Source organism: Scyliorhinus canicula, chromosome 20 (genome assembly GCF_902713615.1).
Source record: "Scyliorhinus canicula chromosome 20, sScyCan1.1, whole genome shotgun sequence".
Classification (NCBI taxonomy): Eukaryota; Metazoa; Chordata; class Chondrichthyes; order Carcharhiniformes; family Scyliorhinidae; genus Scyliorhinus; species Scyliorhinus canicula.
Window position 1 is genome coordinate 51,228,593 of NC_052165.1, and position 25,515 is coordinate 51,254,107.

Below are 25,515 nucleotides of genomic sequence, written 5' to 3' on the forward strand. Positions count from 1 at the left end.
GAGCCGCAAGTGATTCTTAATGCCCTGAACACAGCTCCAGAGCTGCAGATTGCTGAACCTCTGGTCTGGGAAGACAATGGTTTAGTTGTCCTGGCATACTGAAGGATTTTAGTGCCCATGAATCTCACCGTCAGAAAAGCAGCTTGAGATGGCAGCAGTGGTGTGGGGTTGGTAGAGAAGGAAGCAGCTGATTTGTCACCAAAAGCTTAACTAATATTTGGCATATTCTACTGTTTTTCTTCTGTTGTCTCGTGAATTTTTAACATGGGTACTCTGAATATTTTTTGAAAAGAATGCTGGAGCAGGAAGAGTGGAAAATCTCTTAACACAGTGAAACAAACAAACCTGTTATGGAGAAACGGATCTTGAAGGAAATTTTGGTTTGCTGGGATACCAGAATAGAAACAAATTTGCAATTTGGGTCAGGTTTTTTTTTCCGGGTTAACCTGAAATTCTTCCTTAAGAATATTGTAGCTCAAATCCTGTTGTTAACCAGAATGATTTCCCTTATCTTTGCCTGTGTAACAAATCAAGTTGGCCTTGCTGTTATAGAAATCAAAACTTTCTTCGAGGGAGTGGCAGTGTAAAGGCCAATCAGATAATGAATGAGTTTACACGTGTCCTCTGATTCGCTGAGTTAAAATGTTCCCATACTCTGGTTGAAACTACTGGAACGAGGAATCGTGACCTTCAACCCTATTTCTGTAAAATTGCAACAGGAGAATTTTTAAAAATAAGTTATATACAGTACTGATTATTTTGCAACAATACATTGTGTTAAAATGTAATAAATGTAAAATCATTACTCTTCAGTGTGATTCGCCATGTGTCAGGAACCCAACTGGCTGTGAGCATATATACTTTTATAAAAGCTGCGTTTACTGCCAATGCTGTGCATGCACCATTTTATTGTTGTACTCCATTACGTCATTGTGAGTGACAGAGTAGGCAGTGGCCAGGAGCAAAGCTGCCACTCAAATCATCACAGCTGTGTTTACCAGAGGCACGTGGGAAACAGAACCAGAGAGGATTAACGAAACCTTCAAGGCCTTCTACCAAGAGCTATACACCTCAGAGCCCCCAACGGGGAAGGCTGGGATGAACCGGTTTCTTGATGGACTGGACATACCAGTCGTGGGAGAGGGCAGAAAACGGGATCTGGAAGCACCACTAGCACTGGGAGAGATCATGGAGAGCATTAGCTCCATGCAGACGGGAAGGCGCCGGGACCGGACGGATTCCCGGCGGACTTCTACAAAAATTCGCGACAGCGCTGGCCCGCACCTGCGGGAGATGTTCACAGACTCTAGCTAGGGGCACACTGCCACCCACGTTAGCACAGGCCTCAATCTCGCTGATACCTAAGAAAGACAAAGACCCAACGGAATGTGGGTCATACAGGCCCATATCCCTGCTGAACGCAGACGCCAAAATACTGGCCAAAATCCTAGCCAAAAGGCTAGAAGACTGTGTACCTGAGGTGGTCACAGAGGACCAGACGGGCTTCGTCAAAGGTAGACAGCTTACCGCAAAAATCAGGCGCCTGCTGAACGTGATAATGACCCCCTCCGGGGAGAGAACACAAGAGGTGATCGTCTCCCGGACGCAGAAAAGGCCTTCGACAGAGTCGAATGGAAATACCTCATAGAGGTACTGGAGCGGTTCGGGCTTGGAACAGGGTTCACCGCTTGGGTAAAGCTCCTATACAACGCTCCCATGTCGAGTGTACGGACCAACAATACCAACTCCCAATACTTCCAGCTGCACAGGGGCACCAGACAAGGATGCCCACTGTCCCCGCTGCTGTTCGCACTAGCAATCGAACCGCTAGCAATCGCGCTCAGGGCAGCAAAAAATTGGAGGGGGATCCAGAAGGGGAGGCAGAGAGCACAGAGTCTCACTCTATGCGGATGATCTGCTCCTCTATATCTCGGACCCACAAAGCAGCATGGACGAAATCATAGCGCTCCTGAAAGAGTTTGGAGCCTTCTCGGGCTACAAACTCAACATGAGCAAAAGTGAGATCTTCCCAGTACACCCGCAAGGGGGGGGGGGGGGGGGGGGGCAGCGCTAAAGGGCCTGCCGTTCAAACAAGCCCAAAATTCCGCTACCTGGGGATCCAAATAGCCCATGACTGGAAAGGGGTCCACAAATGGAACCTCACCAGCCTGACGGAGGAAGTTAAAAGGACCTGCAAAGATGGAACACACTCCCGCTCTCCCTCGCGGGGAGAGTCCAGACGATCAAAATGAACGTACTGCCCAGGTTCCTTTTCCTGTTTAGATCCATTCCGATCTACATCCCCAAGGCCTTTTTCAAAGCGCTGGACAAACATATCATGGCGTTCGTATGGGGGGGTAAAAATGCTAGGATCCCAAAGAAGGTCATACAAAAAACAAAATCCAGGGGGGGGCTAGCCCTCCCGAATCTACAATTCTACCACTGGGCGGCAACAGCCGAGCGAGTAAGGGGATGGATCCAGGAGCCAGAAGAGAATGGGTGCGTGCGGAGGAGGCCTCCTGCATGGGAACCTCCCTCCGGGCCCTCGCCACGGCAGCACTCCCATCCCCACCCAAAAAAACACTCCACCAGCCCAGTGGTGACAGCCACCCTCCAATCCTGGAACCAACTGCGGCAGCAATTTGGCCTGTACAAAATGTCGGACAAGGCTCCCATCTGCAACAACCATAGGTTCAAACCAGCATGACCGACGCCACCTTCAAAAGGTGGAGGCAGGACGGGGGAACACTGACAGTCAGGGACCTATACACGGACGACAGGATCGCAACACTGGACGAACTGACAGAGAAATTTCAGCTAGCTGGGGGGAACGAGCTACGGTACCTGCAGCTCAAAAACTTCTGCGAAAGGAGACAAGGACGTACCCACAACCGCCACGACAGACACTATTGGAAGACCTACTGGACGCAAGTATCCTAGAGAAAGGGAACTGTAGTGACATGTATGACCGACTGGTAGACAGGGACGACACCGTACTGGACGCAACAAGAAGGAAATGGGAGGACGACTGGGGATGGAGATAGGGTGGGGGACTCTGGAGCGAAGCACTGCATAGGGTCAACTCCACCTCCACGTGCGCAAGGCTCAGCCTGACGCAACTAAAAGTGGTACATAGAGCCCACTTAACGAGAAACCGTATGAGTAGGTTCTTCCCGGAGGTGGAGGACAAATGTGAGCGGTGCCAGAGAGGCCGGCGGCCAACCACCCCACATGTTCTGGTCTTGCCCCAGACTTGTGGAGTACTGGACAGCCTTCTTCGAGGCTATGTCCAAAGTGGTGGGGGTGAGGGTGGAGCCATGCCCGATAGTGGCGGTCTTCGGGGTTTCAGCCAGATCTATTCCTGGGGAGGAGGGCGGACGCCCTTGCCTTTGCCTCCCTGATTGCCCGCCGTAGAATCCTGTTTAGCTGGCGGTCAGCAGCACCACCCAGAGCTGCAGACTGGCTGTCCGACCTCTCGGAATCTCTCCAAATGGAGAAAATCAAATTCGCCATCCGAGGGTCGGACGACGGCTTCCACAGAACGTGGGAGCCATTCATGCAACTGTTCCGGGACCTGTTTGTGGCCAACGTACATGAGGAAGAATAGTCGGGTGGCCAAGAACCAGGGGACAATGGGGGGAATCGGGGGAAGGTAGCCGGGGGGGGGGGGGGGGGGGCTACGGGCTCGGTATGGGGGTTTGATGGCAAGCCAAGGCCCAAAACCAAACTATAAATAAATACCTATAAACATGTGCCTCGGCCATATTGGGGAATGTAAAATATGTATGCTGGCTAAAGGGGGCGGCCACAATTATTGTTATGAAGATGCTTACCTGTAAATACTCATGTAAAAATTTTTGTGTTTTCCTTTTTTTTTTCTTCTCTCTAATAACTTGTAATTTGTCATATAAAATATGAAATCAATAAAACAATAAAAAAAAATCACAGCTGTGTTTTAGATCGTTGATATTCTATTTGGCCTTTCCCCTGCCTTATTTTTGACTGGTTACCTCTTTAACTAAATTAATACATTTATTTTATCAATTTGTCCTGAAGTCCATCCACGTAATGAACATGAAAAATACCATTGCTGTGTGTAAATACAGATTATGCAGAGTTAATTGCAAGAAATGACTGACTTGACCCATCCTGGGTTTTATAATGTAGGTGGGTCGTGTTTGGAGAGCTGGGGAATGATCAGTCGCGCCGTTCCCGCGGGTAGTCCCAATAACGGGAGAAGCACCACCAGCATTTACATTGAGAATGTCGCCCACTGCCACCTTATTCATTTATTTATTCATTATTTAGAGTACCCAATATTTTTTTTCCAATTAAGGGGCAATTTAGCGTGGTCATTCCACTTAACCAACGTATCTTTGGGTTATGGGGGTGAAACCCATGCTAATACAGGGAGATGTGCAAACTCCACACGGCCAGTGACCAAGGTTGGGATCGAACCTGGGTCCTGAACGCAGGCAGCAGTGCTAACCACTACTCCACCGTGCTGCTCCTACTGCATTTTTAAATGAAAATAAATGAGGCTGTCTGGAGTCTTCTGGTGCGAAGCGGCAGCAGTAAGCAGGTCACATGCCCAGCATTCACACCTGACGTCAAGCGCCCTCCTTTATATGCTTTTGCCACCAAATCAGAGAGCAGATTGCTTCAATTTTCCAGTTGCCGGCACTCTACACCGGTGTTTTTCAAACTTCTTTTCCAGCGACACATTTTTACAAAATGGCTGCCTCACGCGACGCATGCCACGTTCACAATAGATTCTCCATAGTTACTTCTTTTTTAAATAAACATTCATTGAGGTATTTTTTGGTATTATAACAACACATAAACAATGTACGTGAAACTATAAACATAGTGCAAAAGCCGTCTCCCTCCCTTACACGTCCCACCTTTATTAACCCCCTACTCTAAGCTAAACAACACCCCCCCCCCCCCCCCCTTCTGCTGACGATTAATTTTCCGCGAAGAAGTCGCCGAACGGTTGCCACCTCCGGGTGAACCCGAACAGTGCCCCTCTCAAGGCAAACTTGATTTTCTCCAAACAGAGAAAGCTAGCCATGTCCGATAGCCAGGTCTCCGACTTCAGGGGCTTTGAGTCCCATCCAAGCTAATAGTATCCGTCACTGGGCTACCAGGGAAGCGGAAGACAGAATGTCCTGCCTCTTTCTCCTCCTGGATTCCCGGGTCTTCCGACAGCCCGGAAATTGCCACCTCTGTACTCAGTACCACCCTTATTTTTAACACCGTGGACATAACAACTGCAAACCCCTGCCAAAATCCCCTAAGCTTCGGACATGCCCAGAACATGTGGACATGGTTCGCTGGTCCTCCCGCACATTTTTGCACATCTGTCTTCCACCCCAAAGAATCTGCTCATCTGGGCCACTGTCATGTGAGCCCCGGTGAACGACCTCAAATTGTATCAGGCTGAGCCTGGCAGTTGTTGTGGTCGCGTTGACTCTACTCTGCGTCTGCCCATAGCCCAGCCTCTATCTCTCTTCCAGCTCCTCCTCCCACTTGTTTTCAGCTCCTCGGTCTGCGTCTCCTCTGACCCCATAAGTTCCTTGTAAATGTCCAAGACGCTCCCTTCTCCTACCCACCCTCTGGAAACTACCCTGTCCTGAAACCCCCATAGCGGTATGAATGGAGAGGTTGACACCTGTTTACCTAGGAAGTCCCTCACCTGCAGATACCTGAATTTGTTTTCCCCTCGCCAACCCAAACTTCTCCTCCAGCACCCTCATACTCGAAACTCCCCTCCATAAACATATCTACCATCCTCTCAGTCCTGCTCTCCACCATATCCGGAACCCCCCCCCATCCATACTATCCGGGGCAAACCGGTGATTATTACAGATTGGGGACCAGACCGATGCTCCCTCTGCTCCCACATGTCCTCCTGCATTGCCCCCAGACTCTCAGGGATGCCATCACCCACGGGGCTGGTGGAGTACTGCACTGGCGGGAACGGCAGAGGCGCCGTTACCAATTCCCCTAAACTAGTGCCCTTGCATGAAGCCGCCTCCATATGTTCCCATGTCAACCTTCCCCCCCACCACCTACTTCCTGATCATGGCTATATTTGCTGCCCAGTAATAGTTACTAAACTTTGGCAGCCCAACCCGCCCACTCCCCGATTCCGCTCAAGCATTACCTTCCTGGCAGCACGGTGGCGTGGTGGGTTGGCGCCGCTGCCCCGCGGCGCCGAGGACCCGGGTTCGGTCCCGGCTCTGGGTCGCTGTCCGTGTGGAGATTGCGCATTCTCCCCGTGTCTGCGTGGGTTTCGCCCTCACGACCCGGGGATGTGCAGAGTGGGTGGATTGGCCACGCTGAATTGCCCTTAATTGGAGGAGTGAATTGGGTACTCTAAATTTTTTAAAAAAGCATTACCTTCCTTACCCGCGGCGTCTTGCCCACCCAAACAAAGCCACAGATCGCTTTGTTGAGCCAGAGATCACTGCATGCGCAGTGGGACCAGCACGATTTCCGTGCATGGGTGGGTGTCTCCCTTCTCCGCACCGGCCCCAACGCAACATGGCTTTGGGCTACGAGGGCCGGCACGAAATAAAGGAGGCCCCCAGCCTGAGAGGCCGGCCCAGGCCACAGTGGAGCCCCCCCCCCCCCCCCCCCCCCCCCCCCCCCCCCCCCCAGATCCTTCTTCGCCGAGGTCCCACCGGGTAAGACCAGGTTAGAATGGCGCTGGCGGGACTCGGGTTTTTTTGTACGGCTGCTTGGTCCATCCAGGGCAGAGAATCGGTGGTGGGGTCCGTAGAGCGAACCCCCGACCGGCGCTGCGCTGACCTTGCCAGCGCCAGTAGCACGATTCTTTGCTCTCCGGAGTATTGCGTATCGGCAAAGGGGCAGTGTGGCGTGATTCATGCCAGTCGCTGCGATTCTCTGGCCCGGCCCCGGGCGGGGGATCCCGCCTGTGTTATTTGGGCTTTCTCCAGATCTTCTGCACCCACCCCCCACAAAACCCATCACAGGCAGTATGAGAGAATCCCAACATTTATTCCCAGAAATCGCACAGAAACAGGCAGATTGTATGTGCGCAGTGATGTCATTGACGCATGGGTGCTCAACGGGTGCTAGCTTGTGTGATGCAATGTCACTGGGTTTCTACTCACGCGTGGACCAGTGTCCATGTGTGTAACGTGGACATCATGTGTTAACAGGAGACAATGTTCATAAAAATAAAACGAAACTGTCCCAAAACAGAATCATCGCAATGCAATAAATTCATTCATGGAAAACTTCAGATAAAAGGCATAATTTCAATATTTAATTCTGCATTGGTAAGTTCTCTTCATTTTTTGTGGTAAAATTGATTCAATAATGCTGTACTCTGTCTTGTTCCCAGGCCTGGCAGGATGTTGGTCTTCCCCTTTCCACAACCAGCAATGAGGCCTGCAAAATGTATGATGCTTTATTGACCCAGGTGAGGCTTCAATGCGAATGAAATGTGTTAAATCCATTGCCAATATCCCCCCACTCCGAACCATCACAATGCATCAAAACTCTAGACAAAAATGTATAGCATTAAAAGTAACCATTCTGTCCCATTGCTCTGTGCTGGTATCTATGTTTCACACTCGCTTCTTCCCACCAGATTCCTTCTCATCCACTCAAGGTTCTGCTCATCTCGGACTGGATTCTCCGCTCCCTGATGCTGAAATCGCGTTTGGCGATGGGGCGGAGAATCCGTTTTGGCTTCAAAATCGGGAGCAGCGCCGGCCTTTGAATTCTCCAGCCCCCTGAAAAGTGTCATACTCTAGGAGTGCGCTGTGCCGATTATCCACAGCCTCAGGCCATTGTCTGAGGCCCACCCCACGATACTCCGTTCCCGAGTGGCTGAATTCCCAAAGGCGTGGGACTCTCACGGTCCCAACCATTCAGGAACCTCGCGTGGCAACTGCGGACTCAGTCCGGGACCTCCACAGTCGGGGGAGGGCCGATCCGCGGGGAGGGGGGCTTCATTCAGTGCTGGGGGCTCTGTGGGCGGGCGGTCCAGGGAGCGCGAGCCGCCGATGGGGTCACTACTTGGCGGTCCAGGTCCATGGGCGGAGTCCGCCGTGGAGCACGGCGCAGCCGCTGCAGGCCGCTGCCGTGTGCATGCGCAGCCTCTGAACCAGAAGTGCTGTGGGCCATATTTGCAGCTAGAGCTGCGAGCTCTACACTGCCTCCCTGCTAGCCTCCACCAAAATGGGGAATTGGTGGCCTTTTGATGCCAGTTTTCCTGGCATAAAAGACCAGAGTTTTCACGCCAGCATGGGGATTTAGTCTCCAAAACGGAGAGCCCAGCCCCTCATGTTTCGATGTTTGTGATTTATGTTCAGTCCACTCGATCCAGGTTATATGGCAAAATTCACATCTTCAATATCAATACTCCAATCAGGGAAATGTTAGGGTGACAGAGGAAATTGGAGCATGAATACTGATTCGGTAATGTAGGGTAGAGCAGCAGGGGGAATGCTCACTATAATGGGCAGATTGGGGAAAGGAGAAAGTAGAATAGGATTGAGGAGGAAAAATAAGAGTATTGCGAGATGCCGGAGAGAAACATTTGAGGTCTATGAAAAGAGAGGTTTTAAAAACCTAATTCATTTTTTCCAATTAAGGGGCAATTTAGCGTGTTCAATCCACCTACCCTGCACATCTTTGTGCTGTGGGGGCGAAACCCACACAAACACGGGGAGAATGTGCAAACTCCACACGGACAGTGACCCAGAGCCGGGATCGAACCTGGGACCTCGGCGCTGTGAGGCAGCAGTGCTAACCATTGAGCCACCGTGCTGCCCATATGAAAAGAGAGTTGAAGGCCATCAGAAGGTATTGGGTAGGGTTAGAGGCCAAAGGAAGCAGTTGTGCTGTTTGAATCAGTGACAGAAATAATTTGCGGAGTCTGTGTGGTGGAGGCGAGAGGAGATGAGGGGTGGCGTGGGAGGTGGTTGTATGGCAAGTGGGCGATGGGGAGATCAGAAGGACAATGGGAAAAGGGAAGAGGATTACATTGGGTTCTGGCAATTAGGGGAGAGAAAATAGGTGTGTGGGTAAGGGTTAAGGAGGACAATCAGGAGGGCTGGGGAGAAGATAGAAGATTTTGGATGGGGAAGAACAGGAGGGAAATAGAGAGGGGGGAGAGGGGAAAGAAATTGTCACAAGATTTAAAACACTGAAGATGAGAGATTTAGTAGTGTATCGCAAAGAGAGAAATAGGAGAAAATAATTAATTTTTTAAAAGAGTTTTTAAAAATAAATTTAGAGTACACAATTATTTTTTTTTTCCAATTAAGGGGCAATTTAGTGTGGCCAATCCACCTAACCTGTACATTTTTGGGTTGTGGGGGTGAAACCCACGCAAACACATGGAGAATCTGCAAACTCCACACAGGAAAATAGTTAATTTTAAGGGAAGTTGACAATAATGGAGACAGATCAATAACTGAATTCAGAAGAAAGTTGACTAAATTAAATAAATAAGGATATGCAGTAAATAAAACTGAAAGGGCCCTTACACAGCAGCAACATTAACTAAATAAGGATACAAGCAACATGAACAATTATGGGTGTTTCTCTATTGAAAATTAACAATTGTAATTTTGGTGGAGAAAATTAAATAAAAATAGGGCAGCCAGAGGAAACTGAATTAAAAACAAGGCCACTCAACAGGGATAGGGAGAAGCAGCACAGGGGGAAAGATTTTTCCTTGGTTACCACAATGCCATTGGGGCAGGTGCAGCATGCAACAGGCCTTCGCTGCTGCAACAGTAATGAGGTGAACAGGTGGCAAGCAGAGAGAGAGATTGAGCAGTTTAGGCCTATTCTCTCTGAGAGGAGATCTAATTGAGGTACGTGAGGTAATAAAGGGGATTGTCAAAGTAGACAGAGCGAATGTTTCCTCTTGTGGGGCAATCTAGAACCAGAGGACATAGTTTTAGGATAAGGGGTAGTCGATTTAAAGCAGTGACGAGAAATTACATCACTCAAAGGGCTGCGAATCTATGGAATTCACTACCACAGAGTGCGGTGGATGCCTGGTTATTGAGTAAGTTTAAGGAGGGGATGGACAGATTTTTATTTAGTAATGGGTTGAAGGGTAATGGAGGGGGGCAGCCAGAAAGGTGTAGATGAGGCCGAGATATACTGAATGGCAGAGCAGGTTCGAGGGGCTGAATTTACTACTCCTAGCTCTTATGTTCTTAAGCAGCAAGCAATTACGTAAAGGCAATTTAAGGTGCAAGTAAGGATAGACCAATTGATCCCATATTGAGGCAACCATTTACCAAATGGTTTCTGTGACAATCTGATAGCTTTCATGATACCTTTTTGGTGCTAGTCTCCAAATGATCAGATTTTACTGAATCCACTTTCCCAACATGACCTGATGGGGCTTTTGGAGTAACAATCTCTGGGTTGCTCGTCCAGTAAAGTAACTTAATATTCTTTATTTTGTTGCGCTAATACAGAACACTTACAGAATCTGCTAAGGTAAATAAAATAGTAACTCTACTGAGAAACATCATCTCGCCATGAGGTTGTTAAAGAGTAAGCAAAAACGTGAGACATTGGGCGGAATTGAACAGCCATTCACACAGGCGGGATATTCCGGTCCCACCATTGACAACGGCGGGACTGGAAAATCTCGCAGGCGGGCCACCTCAGCCGCCGGAAAACACATGGCCGGTTGCCCGGTAAATCACGCCCATTGTATTACTTTTTGTGATGCTGTACACTGTGTCTCAATAGCATCTCACACGATAGCAATTAACTCCTTGTCGTTTACTACAATCAAGAACATCAAATACAGTTTGAATTAAACGCCTTCAGCGATGTTGAGAGACCTGACCACTAAAGGCAATATCTTACTCTGACATGGCATTTTGTGATTCCCAAATGTCCTTCATGTAATAGTTGTGGAATATCAAATCTTGGAATAAAAGTAATATTTATCGGTGTCACAAATAGGTTTATATTAACACTGCAATGAAGTTACTGTGAAAATCCCCTAGTCGCCACATTCTGGCGTCTGTTCGGGTACACTGAGGGAGAATTCAGAAGGCCCAAGTCACCTAACAAGCATGTACTTTGGGACTTATGGGAGGAAACCAGAGCATCTGGAGAATCCCACGCAGACATGGGGAGAACATGCAGACTCCGAACAAACAGTGACCCAAGCTGGGAATCGAACCCAGGTCCCTGGTGCTGTGAAGCATCAGTGCTAACCACTGTTCTACCGTGCGTCCCTTTACCACTGTCTTATTGTAGATGAGTAAATTGTTCACTACACTGGGTCCTCTCTGCTCATAATGCTGGCTGAGAATGGAATTCTGTAACATTGCTGGCCAGCCTCTGATGTCATACTTTCTGGCCTGAAGGTGTTCTTCCTCCGATTTCTGTGCAAGTCTGATTTGATGTAGTGGCAGAGTTGCTGCTGGTAGAGTAGTGGTTGTTGATGATGCAAAGGTTTCTATCTCTTCAATGGGGACTACATCGCCTTGTTCAGACCTTGCCACTAGGATACAGAACAAAGCATCTACTGTGGTCTTCTGTTTTCCCAGAGCATACTCTGACTTTGCATCAAACTTTATCATCCACAGTCTGAATTTTTGTACTCTGGAGGTGGAATTTAAGAGTCTCTAAGGGTTTGTGGTCTGTCTCTATCTTGAAGTGAAGACAAAATACATAGAGCTGGATTCTCCGCCAGAGGGATGCTCCGTTTTGCCGGCAGCCGGAGGGTTTCCCGATGGCATGGGGCTGCCCCTCAATGGGAAACCCTATTGACCGGTCGGTGTAATGGAGCATCCCGCCGGCGGGGTGAGGCAGAAATGTGGCGCGGCGGTACGGAGCATCCCACTGGTAATCTGCAAACTTTTCACATGCCCATGTTGCAGCTAATGCTTCTTACCCTATCACTGCATGGCCTGAGTTTCTTAAGCCCAATACGAGAAAATTCCGCTTGGCCCTCCTGCCTCGGAAGAAAGTGCCCGCAAAGGTGGGATCTTCATTACCAGGGTTGGGTGAAGGTTTCAGTTGGGCAAGCCGGCTCAGGCAAACGTTGGGAGGCAGTCACAGGGGCTGTGGAGTAGGGCTATTTAAAAGTCTGGTGCTGTGAGACTTCACACAGTTAAAATTAAAAAACAAAGTCCTTCCATCCCTCATCCTCCACATACTGCTCATCCATGCCCCCTCGTATTCCCGTGCCAGGCTGTGCCCCCCCATCCATTTCCTGTGACTCTGCATATCCACAATGCCAACCATATTTAATGAAGCGTGTCTGAGAGCCCTGACATCCATTACTCTTGTTGAAACTGCTGTACCTCACAGAAAAAAAAATGCTTGATTGACTGCTCTGGTTCTCTGATCTCTGAGGTCAATTTCATAATGCCGATTTATATAACGTGAAGTGATTTCAAGGGTTTGAGGTTTTGTTATCGATACTTTAAAGGTTGTGGGTTATTGACACTTCTATTACCCTTTTAGCACAGTGGAAAGTAATGAATGAATAATTGTTATGAAGTTTTTAAAATACATTTCAACTGTCATTGGTTCTACACAGTGTACAGTGGGTCGGTGGCATGGAAATGTCATAGCTTTGCATAGGGGACATGAGGAGAACCGTTGGAACTTGCCTTTCAAAATGTTCCCGCATGCAGACTAGGGTTTCCGACTACTCTTGAGAGTGAGTACCAGAAAACACATGGTTATTCAACGCAACTCGCTTTGCATAAGGAGCTTGAATGGGGAACGCTTGTAGCAAGGGATCGGGACGCCATTTTTAAATGGCATTCCGATCTCCAAGGCCCCCAAACAAATCCCCGACTTCCTCCCTAGCCCAAACACAATATGGGCCCAGTACAAACCAGCGCTTGCCTGAAGTCCCCGAGGCAATTGGATTGAGCCCCAAAGCCTCAGGTACCTTGGGAATCTGCACAATACAGTAAGGCTTACTGCCTCGCTCTAATGTGCAGATGTGCTAAAAGCCCATTGTGGGCGGGATTCACCGTGCAACGTCTCGGGAGATTGTGTTGAATTTCGTGAGGCATTGCGAGCTGGGTAGATCCCGGGTGCAGAGTCTCCCGGCTTTCAATGACCGTGTTGCGCTGCTACGAGCTGCTTTTCTGGAGCAGTATGGCCGAAGGATCGTGCCCTTCTATTGTGTGTCCTCCCAGCTGATATTGTGGCTTACTGGCGACAGCAGGATTGGGCAAGAAGATTCTGCCTTAGTTTACCAAACCGTGAATATCTGGAGTTCAGTCATGTTGCAAGGAGTAGAAATTCCTTGATTGCTCCTCTCTTTTGACACCAGGGGCGCAATTCTCCGCACTCGCGGAGAATCGCGGAAGCTACCGTGAAAGAGGCCGTCTTTCACGACGGCCTCGGAGCCTGCTCCCGGCACCCGATTCTTCCTCCCCCCCCCCCCAAAGCGGGGCTAGGAAAGGGCTCCGGGTATCTCGGCGGCGCGGCCTTGACGGTGTCGTCAGGCCACGTGCCGAGAATGACGCACGGCTGGTGCCTATATGACGTCAGCCGCACATGCACAGGTTGGCTGGCTCCAACCCGCGCATGCGCGGATGATGTCATCGCGCAGACGGCACGTATCCGCAGGACGTGGCGGCTTGATCGTGTGGGGCGGTGGAGGGGAAATAGTGGGTCCGATTTGGACGCTGGCCCGATGATCGGTGGGCATCGATCGCAGGCCTGTCCCCTCCTGAGCACAGTCATGGTGCTCTTGCCCCGATCGGGCGCCTAGAAACCCAAACGGGCTTCTGGCGCCCGTTTCTCGATGGCAGCGACCAGGTGTGGTTGCTGCCGTCGTGAAATGGTCGTGAATGGCCGGCCGCTCGGCCCATCGGGCTCGGAGAATCACTGTTCACGTAAAAAACGGCGATTCGCCGAACGCGGGGGGGGATCGCGGGGGGTGCCAGGGGGACGTAAAAAATGTCGGGGGGCCCTCCCGCGATTCTCCCAGGCCGCGTGGGGAGCGGAGAATTCCGCCCCAGATGTATCCAGAATATGACAAAGGAATTTACAGTTGGCTATGACAATTTGGGTTTGTTATTGAGTGTAAGTTCCATTCTGAAGTTTTTGGGCTGATCCTCTCAGCTTTCCAATGCCTCTACCAATTCATCTACTCTGCTAATCAGGTGAAAGGCTGTACAGGCATTCCTGGTTCAGGATCCGTATGTAAGATTTCAGTGATTTTCCTGCCCTCTATTGAAGAATCGCTTTCAGTTGTCTTTTGACGCTGAGTTCTGTACCTCCTAGTCCACATAGTTTATTGCATAATGGCTGATGAGAACTTTTCCCCAACCATGGTTCAGCATCAGAAAGACCCAAAACTAACTCTGAATTTATCAGGACATTGGGGATGACCTGGCCAAGCGCAGGGCTGAATTTAACAGGGCTAAAGCAACGCTGTACGAAAGCGGCGTAAACTTCGGAATGTTGTACCCAGCCAAGCTCTGGGTCACATACCAAAAATAACATTTTTTAACTGTCACGGCTGAAGCAGATAAGTTGGTCGCAGACTGCGGGCTGGGACAGTGACAACAGGGGTCTTTTTCAGGATGGCAACCGGTGACTAGTGCTGTGCCTCAGGGGTCTGTGCTGGGACCAAAACTTTTCACAATATACATTAATGATCTGGAAGAAGGAACTAAAGGCACTGTTCCTAAGTTTGCAGATGATATAAAGATCTGTAGAGGGACAGGTAGTATTGAGGAAGCAATGGGGGTTTGGACAAGCTAGGAGAGTGGGCAATTAAGTGGCAAATGAAATACAATGTGGAAAAGTGGGAGGTTATCCACTTTGGAAGGAGGAATTTAGGCATAAACTATTTTCTAAATAGAGAAATGCTTCGGAAATCAAAAGCACAAAGGGACTTGGGAGTCCTTGTTCATGATTCTCTTAAGGCTAATGTGCGGGTTCAGTCGGCAGTTAAGAAGGCAAATGCAAAATTCATGTCAAGAGGGCTAGAATACAAGACCAGGGATGTACTTCTGAGGCTGTATAAGGCTCTGGTCAGACCTCATTTGGAGTATTGTGAGCAATTTTGGATCCCGTATCTAAGGAAGGATGTGCTGGCCTTGGAAAGGGTCCAGAGGAGGTTCACAAGAATAATCCCTGGAATTAAGAATTTGTCGTTTCAGGACTCTGGGTCTGTACTCATTGGAGTTTAGAAGGATGAGGGGGTATCTTATTGAAACGTACAGAATACTGCGATGCCTGGACAGAGTGGACGTGGAGAGGATGTTTCCACTTGTCGGAAAAACTAGAAGCAGAGGACACCATCTCAGACTAAAAGGCCGATCCTTTAAAATAGAGTTGAGGAGGAATTTCTTCACCCAGAGGGTGGTGAATCTGTGGAACTCTTTGCCGCAGAAGGCTGTGGAGGCCTAATCACTGAGTGTCTTTAAGACAGAGGTTATTGATTAAAAAGGGGATCAGGGATTATGGGGAGGAGGCAGGAGAATCGGGATGAGAAAATATCAGCCATGATTGAATAGCGGAGCAGACTCAATGGGCCGAGTGGCCTAATTCTGCTCCTATGTCTTATGGTCCAACAGGAGAGGCAGTGGAGTGACCAGGCAAAGAATGGCAGCGTGGTAGCAAACCAACAAGAACCTCTCCCCTCCTCCACCCCCCAAACACAACCCAAATGGCGAACTATGAACCCCCACCCCAGTGACCTATACGTGCAGAGGGGGGCAACAGTAGAGGGAAGGTGGAGGAACAAGTGTAGGACAAGATGGAGAAAGACAGAAACCACAGAGAGTGAGGGGGAGGACAGCGGGACAGTAACTCCCGGGAAGAGGGTCACCACACTTAACGGGGAAGCTAGAGCCGGGAGAATGCAGCAGATAGAGGCCGCTGCGGCACCCCCAACGGAGGTGCTTGGCAGGGGAGATGGGAACAAGCAGCGGAGATGGAGAAGCAAAACGGGAAAAGAGCTGGGGGTAGAGGGACAGAGGGTGGGGGGAAGGGAAAGGGGATGGGAGATAGTGGTGGCGGGAAGATGGGTCATGGGGAAAGGGGCAGGAGCGGAACAGTTAATATTGCTACATAGGGCCACAACCAGGGGCCCAGAACAATGAAGCACTGTAGGCAGCCACCAAGTACGGTCTCTGGGCGAAGGGAGATCCTGGAGTACAGGGGCCTACCTATGTGGCAGACGCACTATTGGCAGCCGTTTTGGGTGCCCCCCCTGGACAAGGGAAACCACGGAGCACAGGGACCGACCGCACGGAGAGAGCAGTGACAGCAGCCATCTTGGACGGCCCCCTAACAAAGGGAAACCCCAGAGTGCAGGGGCGCGTCCAACAGGTAAATATGGTTAATTCCACAGGAGAAGGGGGACAAAGAACAGGACAGACAAAGACAAACAAAGACAGACAGGTTGAACTCCAGAACGGGGAAGAGCTCAAACATAGCGAAGGAACGTGGTCGCTTCATGGAGAAGATGGGGGCGGTGGACCCACCCAGGGGAGAAGGAGTTCTCCTTTTTCCCAGTCCAACTGACTTCTTTGTGGTCAGAAAATCGGTGATTATAGGGCTGGTCAAGGCGGAGTACTCAGCAATCGTAATCTCCGACCACACTCCACATTATATGGATGTGAGGTTGGAGACAGGCAGTACCCTACGTCCCACTTGGAGGTTGGACACTGCCCTACTGGCCCATAAGGCCTTCAGCGAGAGGGTATCACAGGCCATAGCGGAGTACACAACAAACAACCAAAATGGGAGGTCTCACCCTCCACGTTCTGGGAGGCGCCAAAGGCCGTGATTAGAAGGGAAATTATCGCCTTTAAAGCATGAAGGGAAAGAGAGGAGAGAATGGCTCGGCAGCAGCTGGTCGACTCCATGTTGGAGGTAGACTGTAAATACTCCGAGGCCCCGATGTAGAGCTCTTGGCGGAGATGAAAAAGCTACAAATGAACTTTAACCTACTCTGCAGAGGCCTACCGACTGAACTGGCTTGGGACAATTCACACCTCTTTAACCTGGAGTTACCTCTCTCTCTGCATCTTTGATGATTTGATTGCCTGCAGGTGCTCGCATTCCGGGGCATCTCTGACTGTGTCTATATAAACATTTCTGGAACAAGCCTTTCCATTCACCTGAAGAAGGAGCCGTGCTCCGAAAGCTCGTGTTTGAAACAAACCTGTTGGACTTTAACCTGGTGTTGTAAGACTTCTTACTAATAACAAAGAAAGACAAAGACCCGATTGAATGCGGTTCATACAGACCCATCTCGGTACTAAACGTAGATGCCAAAATATTGGCCAAGATCCTAGCCAAAAGGCTGGAAGACAGCGTACCAGAGGTGGTCACAGAGGATCAAATGGGCTTTGTCAAAGATAGACAGCTAACATCGAACATCACGCGCCTGCCGAACATGATCATGACCCCATCCGTGGACAGAGCACCTGAGTTGATCATCTCCCTGGGCGCAGAAAAGGCCTTCAACAGAGTCGAGTGGAAGTACCTTTTTATAGAGGTGCTGTGGAGTGGTTTGGGCCCGGAAAAGGATTCACCTTATGGGTGAAACCCCTGTACGGTGCTCCCATGGCAAGTGTATGGACAAACAATATCAGTTCCCAGTACTTCCAGCTGCACAGGGGCACCAGGCAGGGATGCCCTCTGTTTCCGCTGCTGTTTTCCCTAGCGATCAGATGATTAGTGAGCGCTCTCAGTACAGCAAAGAACTGGAGGAGGATCCAAAGAGGAGGTGGAGAGCATAAGTCTCGCTCTATGCGGATGACCTGCTCCTCTACATTTCGGACCCACAAAGCAGCTTGGAATGAATCATCATGTTCCTGAAATAGTTTGGTGCCTTCTCGGGCTACAACTCAGCATTAGCAAAAGAGAGATTTTCCCAGTGAACCTGCAAGGGGGAGGGGCGACACTGGTGGGGCTGCCATTTAAACAAGCCTGACACAAATTCAGCTACCTGGGGATCCAAATCGCTCATGACTGGTTGGGGATCCACAAATGGAACTTAACCAGTCTGACAGAAAGTCAAAAATGACCTGCAGAGGTGGAACACACTCCCACTCTCCATGGCAGGGAGAGTACAGACGATCAAAATGAATGTACTGCCCAGATACGTCTTCCTACTAAGATCCATCCAGATCTATATCCCCAAGGCCTTTTTCAACTCACTGGACAAATTAATTATGGCGTTTGTATGGGGGGAAAGAATGCTAGGATAACAAAGAAGATCCTCCAGAAAACAAAATCCAGGAGAGGGCTAGCCCTCCCAAACTTACAATTCTACCACTGGGTAGCGACAAGGAAAGAGTGATGGGATGACAAAGGAGCCAGAGGCCTTCTGCAAAGCGACCTCTCTCATGGCCCTCGCCATGGCGGCACTCCAATCCCCGCCCAAGAAAGACTACAGCAGCCCAGTGGCGATAGTCACCCTCCAAACGTGCTCTCCAGATGTGGAACCAATAACGGCAGCAATTCGGCCTGACCAAAATGTCCGACAAAGCCCCCATCTGCAACAACCACAGGTTCACACAAGCACTCACCGACGCCACCTTCAAAAGGTGGAGACAGGATGGAGGGACATTGACAGTCAGGGACCTACACACTGACGGTAGGATCACAACACTGGAAGAACCGACGCAGAGATTCAAACTAGCTAAAGGCAACAAACTCAGATACCTACAGCGTAAAAACTTCCTACGGAAGGAGACGAGGACATACCCGCGACCACCACGACAGGCACTATTAGAAGAGCTACTGGACGCTGACAGAAGGAACTGTCGTGACAAGAATGAATGACTGCTGGAGAGGGCCAACACCGAACTGGACATGGCAAGGAGGAAATGGGAGGAAGACTTGGGGTTCAAAATAGGGTGCAGATTCTGGAGCGAAGCACTGCACAGGGTCAACTCGACCTCCACATGCACGAGGCTCAACTAACGCAGCTAAAAGTAGTACATAGAGCCCACTTGACCAGAACTCAAATGATCAGGTTTTTCCCAGAGGTGGAGGATAGATGTGAATGGTGCCGAGGAGGCCCAGCTAACCATGCCCACATGTTCTGGTCTTGCCCCAGACTTGCTGGTACTGGACAGCCTTCTTCGAGGCAATGTCCAAAGTGGTGGGGATGAGGGTGGAGCCATGCCCGAAAGTGATGGTCTTCGGGTTATCAAGCCAGCAAGATCTCTCCGTGGGGAGGAGGGTGGATGCCCTTGCATTTGCGTCCCTGATCGCACGCCATGGAATCCTGGTTTAGCACACTGGGCTAAATCGCTGGCTTTTAAAGTAGACCAAGGCAGGCCAGCAGCACGGTTCAATTCCCATACCAGCCTCCCCGAACAGGCGCCAGAATGTGGCGACTAGGGGCTTTTCACAGTAACTTCATTTAAAGCCTACTTGTGACAATAAGCGATTTTCATTTCATTTCATTTCAGTTGTTTTTTGTTAAGGTTAAATCATCTCTCGACTGCAGATTTAAAAAAATGTATTAATGCTGGGCCAGAATTTATTGCCCATTCCCGAGAGCTGCCAAAATTCGGAAAAATTGCACGTCGTCTTTACTTTATTTTTCCAGGATTCCGTGACTCTTCTGCTGGAGTTACTGCAGATATAGGGAGAATCCCTGTGGAAATTCCTCCTCATATCCAATTCAGTGTAAACAACAGTTTGAATTTCCGATCAGAAGCAATTCTTGTGGGAGCTATCCTTTGCTCAGAATATTTGTTGATGGTTTGTTTTGTAACACAGGCGATTAATGCAAAGTAGGGCCAAGGTGGCCACGGGTTGTGCTGAGGATTTACAGCAATCAAGAATCAGAAAACAAAATGGCAGTGATTCCAGGTATAATGTCGGAGGAGGTCAGAGCAGGATATACAAAATGAAAACAAACATTTTTGAATTTGGGAAGTTAGAAGCATCGTACTTGAGCTTCACCCCACGAATCTGGTCTGAAACCTAAGCCACTGCCCAGGTTGGTGCTTGAATCTCCTCAGGCTCAGGAGTAGGTTGATTAAAGCAAAACAATCAGAGAAACAGAATTAAAAACAGTCTTGGATATTATTCATTGCCAATTTAAAAATGAAATTTTTTTCCTGCGGAAGAATTATTGTAAGACTTTTCACTGGACTCTATTCTCTAGATACCGTGTAATTAGAGTGCTACCAGGGTTACAGAAACCACAGGGAGCTTCCTTTGTGGCCTGGAGGCTACGTTCACTATTATATTTCAGTCTGATTCATGTTAATTACATAGATTACATAGAATTTACAGTGCAGAAGGAGGCCATTCGGCCCATCGAGTCTGCACCGGCTCTTGGAAAGAGCACCCTACCCCCTATCCAAGGTCAACACCTCCACCCTATCCCCATTACCCAGTAACACCACCCAACACTAAGGGCAATTTATCATGGCCAATCCACCTAACCCGCACATCTTTGGACTGTGGGAGGAAACCGGAGCACCCGGAGGAAACCCACGCACACACGGGGAGGATGTGCAGACTCCGCACAGACAGTGACCCAAGCCGGAATCGAACATGGGACCCTGGAGCTGTGAAGCGATTGTGCTATCCACAAGGCTACCGTGCTGCCGGTCTCCGGTTCCAAAGAAATACTCTGGGCAAATCCCAATAGAGGAATGTGTTGGGTAAAATCACTGTGCATCACAAATGTATGAGCTCTTGAAGGGATGCTTGTTTACATGGGGCCATGCAGTCCCAACTAATAGAAACTCCAACTAAGCATTGATCATTAAAAAATCCCAGCGATTCCACTATTGGTAGTTTATTTTAATCCTGAACAACACTGCTGTGTGACTGAAATTTAAACCAACCAGGGGCTGTTTAGCACAGTGGGGTAAATAGCTGGCTTGCAATGCAGAACAATGCCAGCAGCTTGGGTTCAATTCCCGTACCGGCCTTCCCAAACAGGCGCCGGAATGTGGCGACTAAGGACTTTTCAAAAAAATATATTTTTATTCTCCATTTTCACATTTTCTTCAAAACTTACACCCCACCAACAAGCAGTAAACGGTAACAAATACAAAGTCAATCCCCTCATCAACAACAACGATCCCATCCTCCCACCACCCCAAACAACAGCCCACCTGACATTATAAGCATCAAATAAAACAAACCCTCCCACGGTGGGAAAAGCAAAGGCAAAAAAAAAAAGAAAAAGGAATCAGGAATCGCCTATGGTCACCATTGACCGAGAGAGCCCACACCCCCCCAACATTCAATTCCATCCAATCCCCGAAAGAGTACCGTAAATGACGCCCATGAACTGTAAACCTCCCCCTCCCTGATTCCTCCCCTCCACTTCCTTGTATAAAGCTCCTCCCCTCAACCTCTGTTCCTCCCCCCCCAACTTTCCACCCCGGCTAGACTCATCGGAACCTGTTCTGCCAGGCTCCGATGGCCGCAGCCCCTCCCCCCACCTCACTGCCGTTCACTGGCCGGCTTAAAACGGCGAGCGTGGAGACCCCTGCCCGGGCCTCTTTTCCCCTTGCCCGGTCCCAGGAAAACCAAGAAATCCCCTTTAGCACACAGCCCCCACATACCCACCCAAGCCCCAAAGAACCATCATTGCAAGTGAAAGTCTCATCTTTTCCCTTGTCCAAATATATACAACATCGGCTCATTCAGCACATACACCAGCGCGCAGTGAAAAAATACAGTTATATGAGGCTGCATCAGTACATGACCATTTCTCAATTCGGCCACAGTCCTTCTGCCTTCGCAAACTCCTCCGCCGCTTCCGCCGTCCCAAAATAAAAGTCCTTGGATTTGTAGGTCACCCTCAACTTAGCTGGGTATACTATGCCGCACTGCACCTTACTGATGTACAGTGCCTTCTTCACCCGGCTGAAGGCAGCCAGCCTCCTCGCCAGCTCCACTTTAAAGTACTGATATATCCGTACACCATCTCCAGCCCACTGCACCACTCGCTTCTGCTTTACCCAGCACAGGACCTTCTCCTTCGCACTGTACTTACGAAAACACGGAGTCACTACTCTTGGCGGCTCACTCTCCTTTCGTACAGACTTCGATGAGCTCGATCCAGTTCATATCGGGAGGGATCATCCTCCTCCCCCAATAGCTTCAGCAGCATCATGGCAAAATACTCAGTCGACCTCGGGCCTTCCACTCCTTCTGGCAGACCCACAATCCTCAGATTCTGTCGCCTGGATCTGTTTTCCAAGTCGTCCATTTTGGCTCGCTGACCCTTATTGATCTCTATCACCTTCTGCATCTCCTTCCCCATCGAGGTAGGTTGCTCATTGTGCTGCAATAATGTCTCTTCCACTTCCTTCAGCACCTCCCCTTGCTCCCACACCTCCGCCACTGCGCTCAATACCGCCGCCCTCACCGGGGCACTCGCCTCCTCCACCAGCACTTTCAATACCGCTCCCATCTCCTTCCTCATCGCTTCCATATGTTTTGTGAACTGCCTTTCGAGTTCCATGGCCATCACCTTAGTCATTTCTTCAGCCGTGGGCAATGCGGCCTCCCCTGGTGCCCCAGCCTCCACTTTTCTTGCCGTCCCCGCGGTGACCTTTCCACTCCCCGACGTACTTTCAGCTGCTTTTTTCACGGCCGTTTTTAAACTTATTTTTGACATTTCCCTTCACTGTGCCTTCTCCCTACTTTTGCCGTCTTCGTTGCCCCTAGGACCAGGCGTTAAACCCCGAAAATGCTGTTCCTGAACGGGAGCCCTCCAATGTGCGGTTGCCTCCCGCCTGCCGTCACCGGAAGTCTCGACTAGGGGCTTTTCACAGTAACATATTGAAGCCTACTTGTGACAATAAGTGATTATTATTATTAAATACCGCTGTCCCTGTTGTTATGTTGTCTGACCATTCACTATTTATGCCGCAGATCGTGTCTTGGACCAATGACCCAAGTCTTGGAGGATTTGAGATTTGTAAGACTAAGTTGCAAGCTGCAGATCCTGACTTTGGTAAGTAAAGAATTTATTAACTTTTCCCAGGTACCAGCACACAGGTGCAACAGGAAATCAGGACGGCTAGTGAATGTTGGCCCTTATTTGAAGAGGGTTGGAGGTAAGAGTAGAGAAGCCTTGCTGCAACTGTTCAAGGTACTGGTGAGACCACATCTGGAGTACTGTGAGTTGTTCTTGGTCACCTTATTAAAGGAAAGATAGTATTTCATTGGCGGTGGTTCAGAGAAGGGTCACTTCTTTATTCTAAGACTATACCCTCTGGTCCTAAACTCTCCCATGAGAGGAAACATCCTCTCAGCATTTACCTTGTCAAGAGGGCACAGTCTCACAATAAAGGAGTGCCAATTTAAGGCTGAGATGAGGAAATGTTTTGTGACTCTTTGGAACTCCTTGCCACAGAGAGCTGTGGAGGCAAAGTCCTTGGGTATATTTAAGGCTGAGATACACAGATTCTTGATCAGTAAGGGAATCAAGTGTTATGGGGAAAGGGCAGGAAAATGGACGTGAGGAATATTGGATCAGCCATGATCCTATTGAATGGCAGAGCAGGCTTGAGGGGCCGAACGGCCTACTCCAGTTCCTAATTCTTATGGTCTTGAATTATCGTGAGAGGCCAAAAGTGTGATTGCGCTGCCAAAATATCCAATCTGAAGGCTTTGGGATTCCTCCTTTTGGCCTTGAAATCACAGGAATGCCATTGATAATCATCCTGGAATTCCCGGCTCTGCCTTTGTATCTCCAGGACTTGAGGGACGACCATGTCCAAAAGCATGACATCTGACTGGGGCACAGCTGAGTCCTGGGATCCAATAGACCTCCAACTATCCAACCCTAGGGATGGTCCTGTCTCCAACTGATGTGCATCAGAATCAATGCAATGCTGACCAGATGGTGACCCAGAAGCCTATCTGCTAAGTTCGCCCACTGAAGTGCTTGTCTTTGTGATGGTGGATGTTGCGGTTGATAGTCGTGATCCGTCATCCGTGTCCTCCTTGGAGATCTACTCTGAAGTGCTGTCTAGGGTGCCCAGTTTCCCAGAACCCACCTGCCTTGACAAAAATACCAACATCAGGGCCTTGACAAAAATACCGATGTCAGGGAAAATTGGATTTACTAAAGGCATTTAAATAGTCACTCCAAGGGCATTTACATGAGCATTGGGCCACAAACCACCATGTTTCCTGCCTCAGGGAAAAAGTATATTTGGAATTGGCTGGTAAGTATAAAATTGTAGTTTTTTATTCGTTCATGAGATGCGGGCGTTGCTGGCTTGGCCAGCATTCAGTGTCCATAGTCCCACATGTCTCCAGTTTGGTACTCTCAAAGGTCAAGATCAGGAGGGGAAAATCCAGCCCCTGCTTTCTCCTTCCCTTTCTCTTTTAGTGATGGGGCAGGTGGTCATAAATGGAGCAGAGCTGATTGGCACAGGAAAATCTGTTTGGCTGGATAAAGATCTGGATGCTGCAGTCAAGAGGATGGTTGGACTTTCAAAGACACAAGAGATCACTGAGCGGGAACGTCTCCATGTGGAAGCCTTGGATTTGTTTGCAAAAGGGTAAGGAGAGTTACGTAATGTATGATTTCAATTGTGCTTCGGTGAAGGTTTACTTTAGTGCCAGTAGCTAACAGTTATTCGCACACAACTTACATGAGTCTGATTGTTAAAGGGTTAATTGACTTTGCATGGAAAGTGATTTGGATATCAGTAGTACAGTGCTATCATTTATACTGCCCAAGCTTATGGTAGGAAATGATCACCAATAATAATAATCTTTATTAGTGTCACAAGTAGGTTTACATTAACACTGCAATGAAGTTACTGTGACAATCCCCCTAGTCGCCACACTCCGACAACTGTTCGGGTACACAGAGGGAGAGTTCAGAATATCCAATTCGCCTAACAAACACGTCTTTCGGGACTTGTGGGAGGAAGTGGGAGCACACGGAGGAAACCCACGCAGACACGGGGCGAATGTGGAGACTCCGCACAGACAGTGACCCAAGCTGTGAATCAAACCCGGGTCCCTGGCACTGTGAAGCAACAGTGCTAACCACTGTGTTACCGTGCCACCCATTGGATAGTTAAAACTATCCAAATTAAAATATGCCTGAGACAAGTGTCAATAGTTACCAGCTTCCATGCATCATGTACACACTCCACAGCCTTACTGTGAGCTCATAGTCCCCTCAACAATGACAGCGTAGGAAGAGGAGTTCCTTGTGGAATTTTCCATTGCAATGTGCCCTCCACTGCAGGCAGTGCGATCTCAGCAGACACTCGCTTCAAAAGAGAGGACTTGAATTTACAGAGCACCTTTCATGATCTCGGGGTGTCCCAGATACTTGCCAGTCATGGTCCCAATCACAGAATGTCAAAAAATGTAGGAGCTAATTTGCATACAGTGATGAGATCATGAGCAGACAACCTATGATAGTGATTGGGTGAAGGTGGTAGATAGCTCAGACAGGAAACGTCCATCAGTGCATTCAATGAGAAGAGGAGCTTCAGGGAGAATAATAGCACAAACTGTGTAACTACTGATGGGAAT

At 49.2% G+C, this 25,515-nt stretch overlaps 1 protein-coding gene across 1 annotated transcript in view; it reads left to right on the forward strand.

Annotated features, from left to right (window-relative positions):
- Positions 1 to 7,196: 7,196 nt before the first annotated feature.
- The window catches only part of ttc38 (tetratricopeptide repeat domain 38), an 80,125-nt gene continuing 61,806 nt past the window's right edge, over positions 7,197 to 25,515 (forward strand). The window contains exons 1-4 of the mRNA XM_038780296.1: positions 7,197 to 7,310; positions 7,376 to 7,453; positions 22,882 to 22,963; positions 24,350 to 24,521. Coding sequence (XP_038636224.1) covers positions 7,197 to 7,310; positions 7,376 to 7,453; positions 22,882 to 22,963; positions 24,350 to 24,521 — 446 coding nt within the window. The remainder of the gene's footprint in view (positions 7,311 to 7,375; positions 7,454 to 22,881; positions 22,964 to 24,349; positions 24,522 to 25,515) is intronic.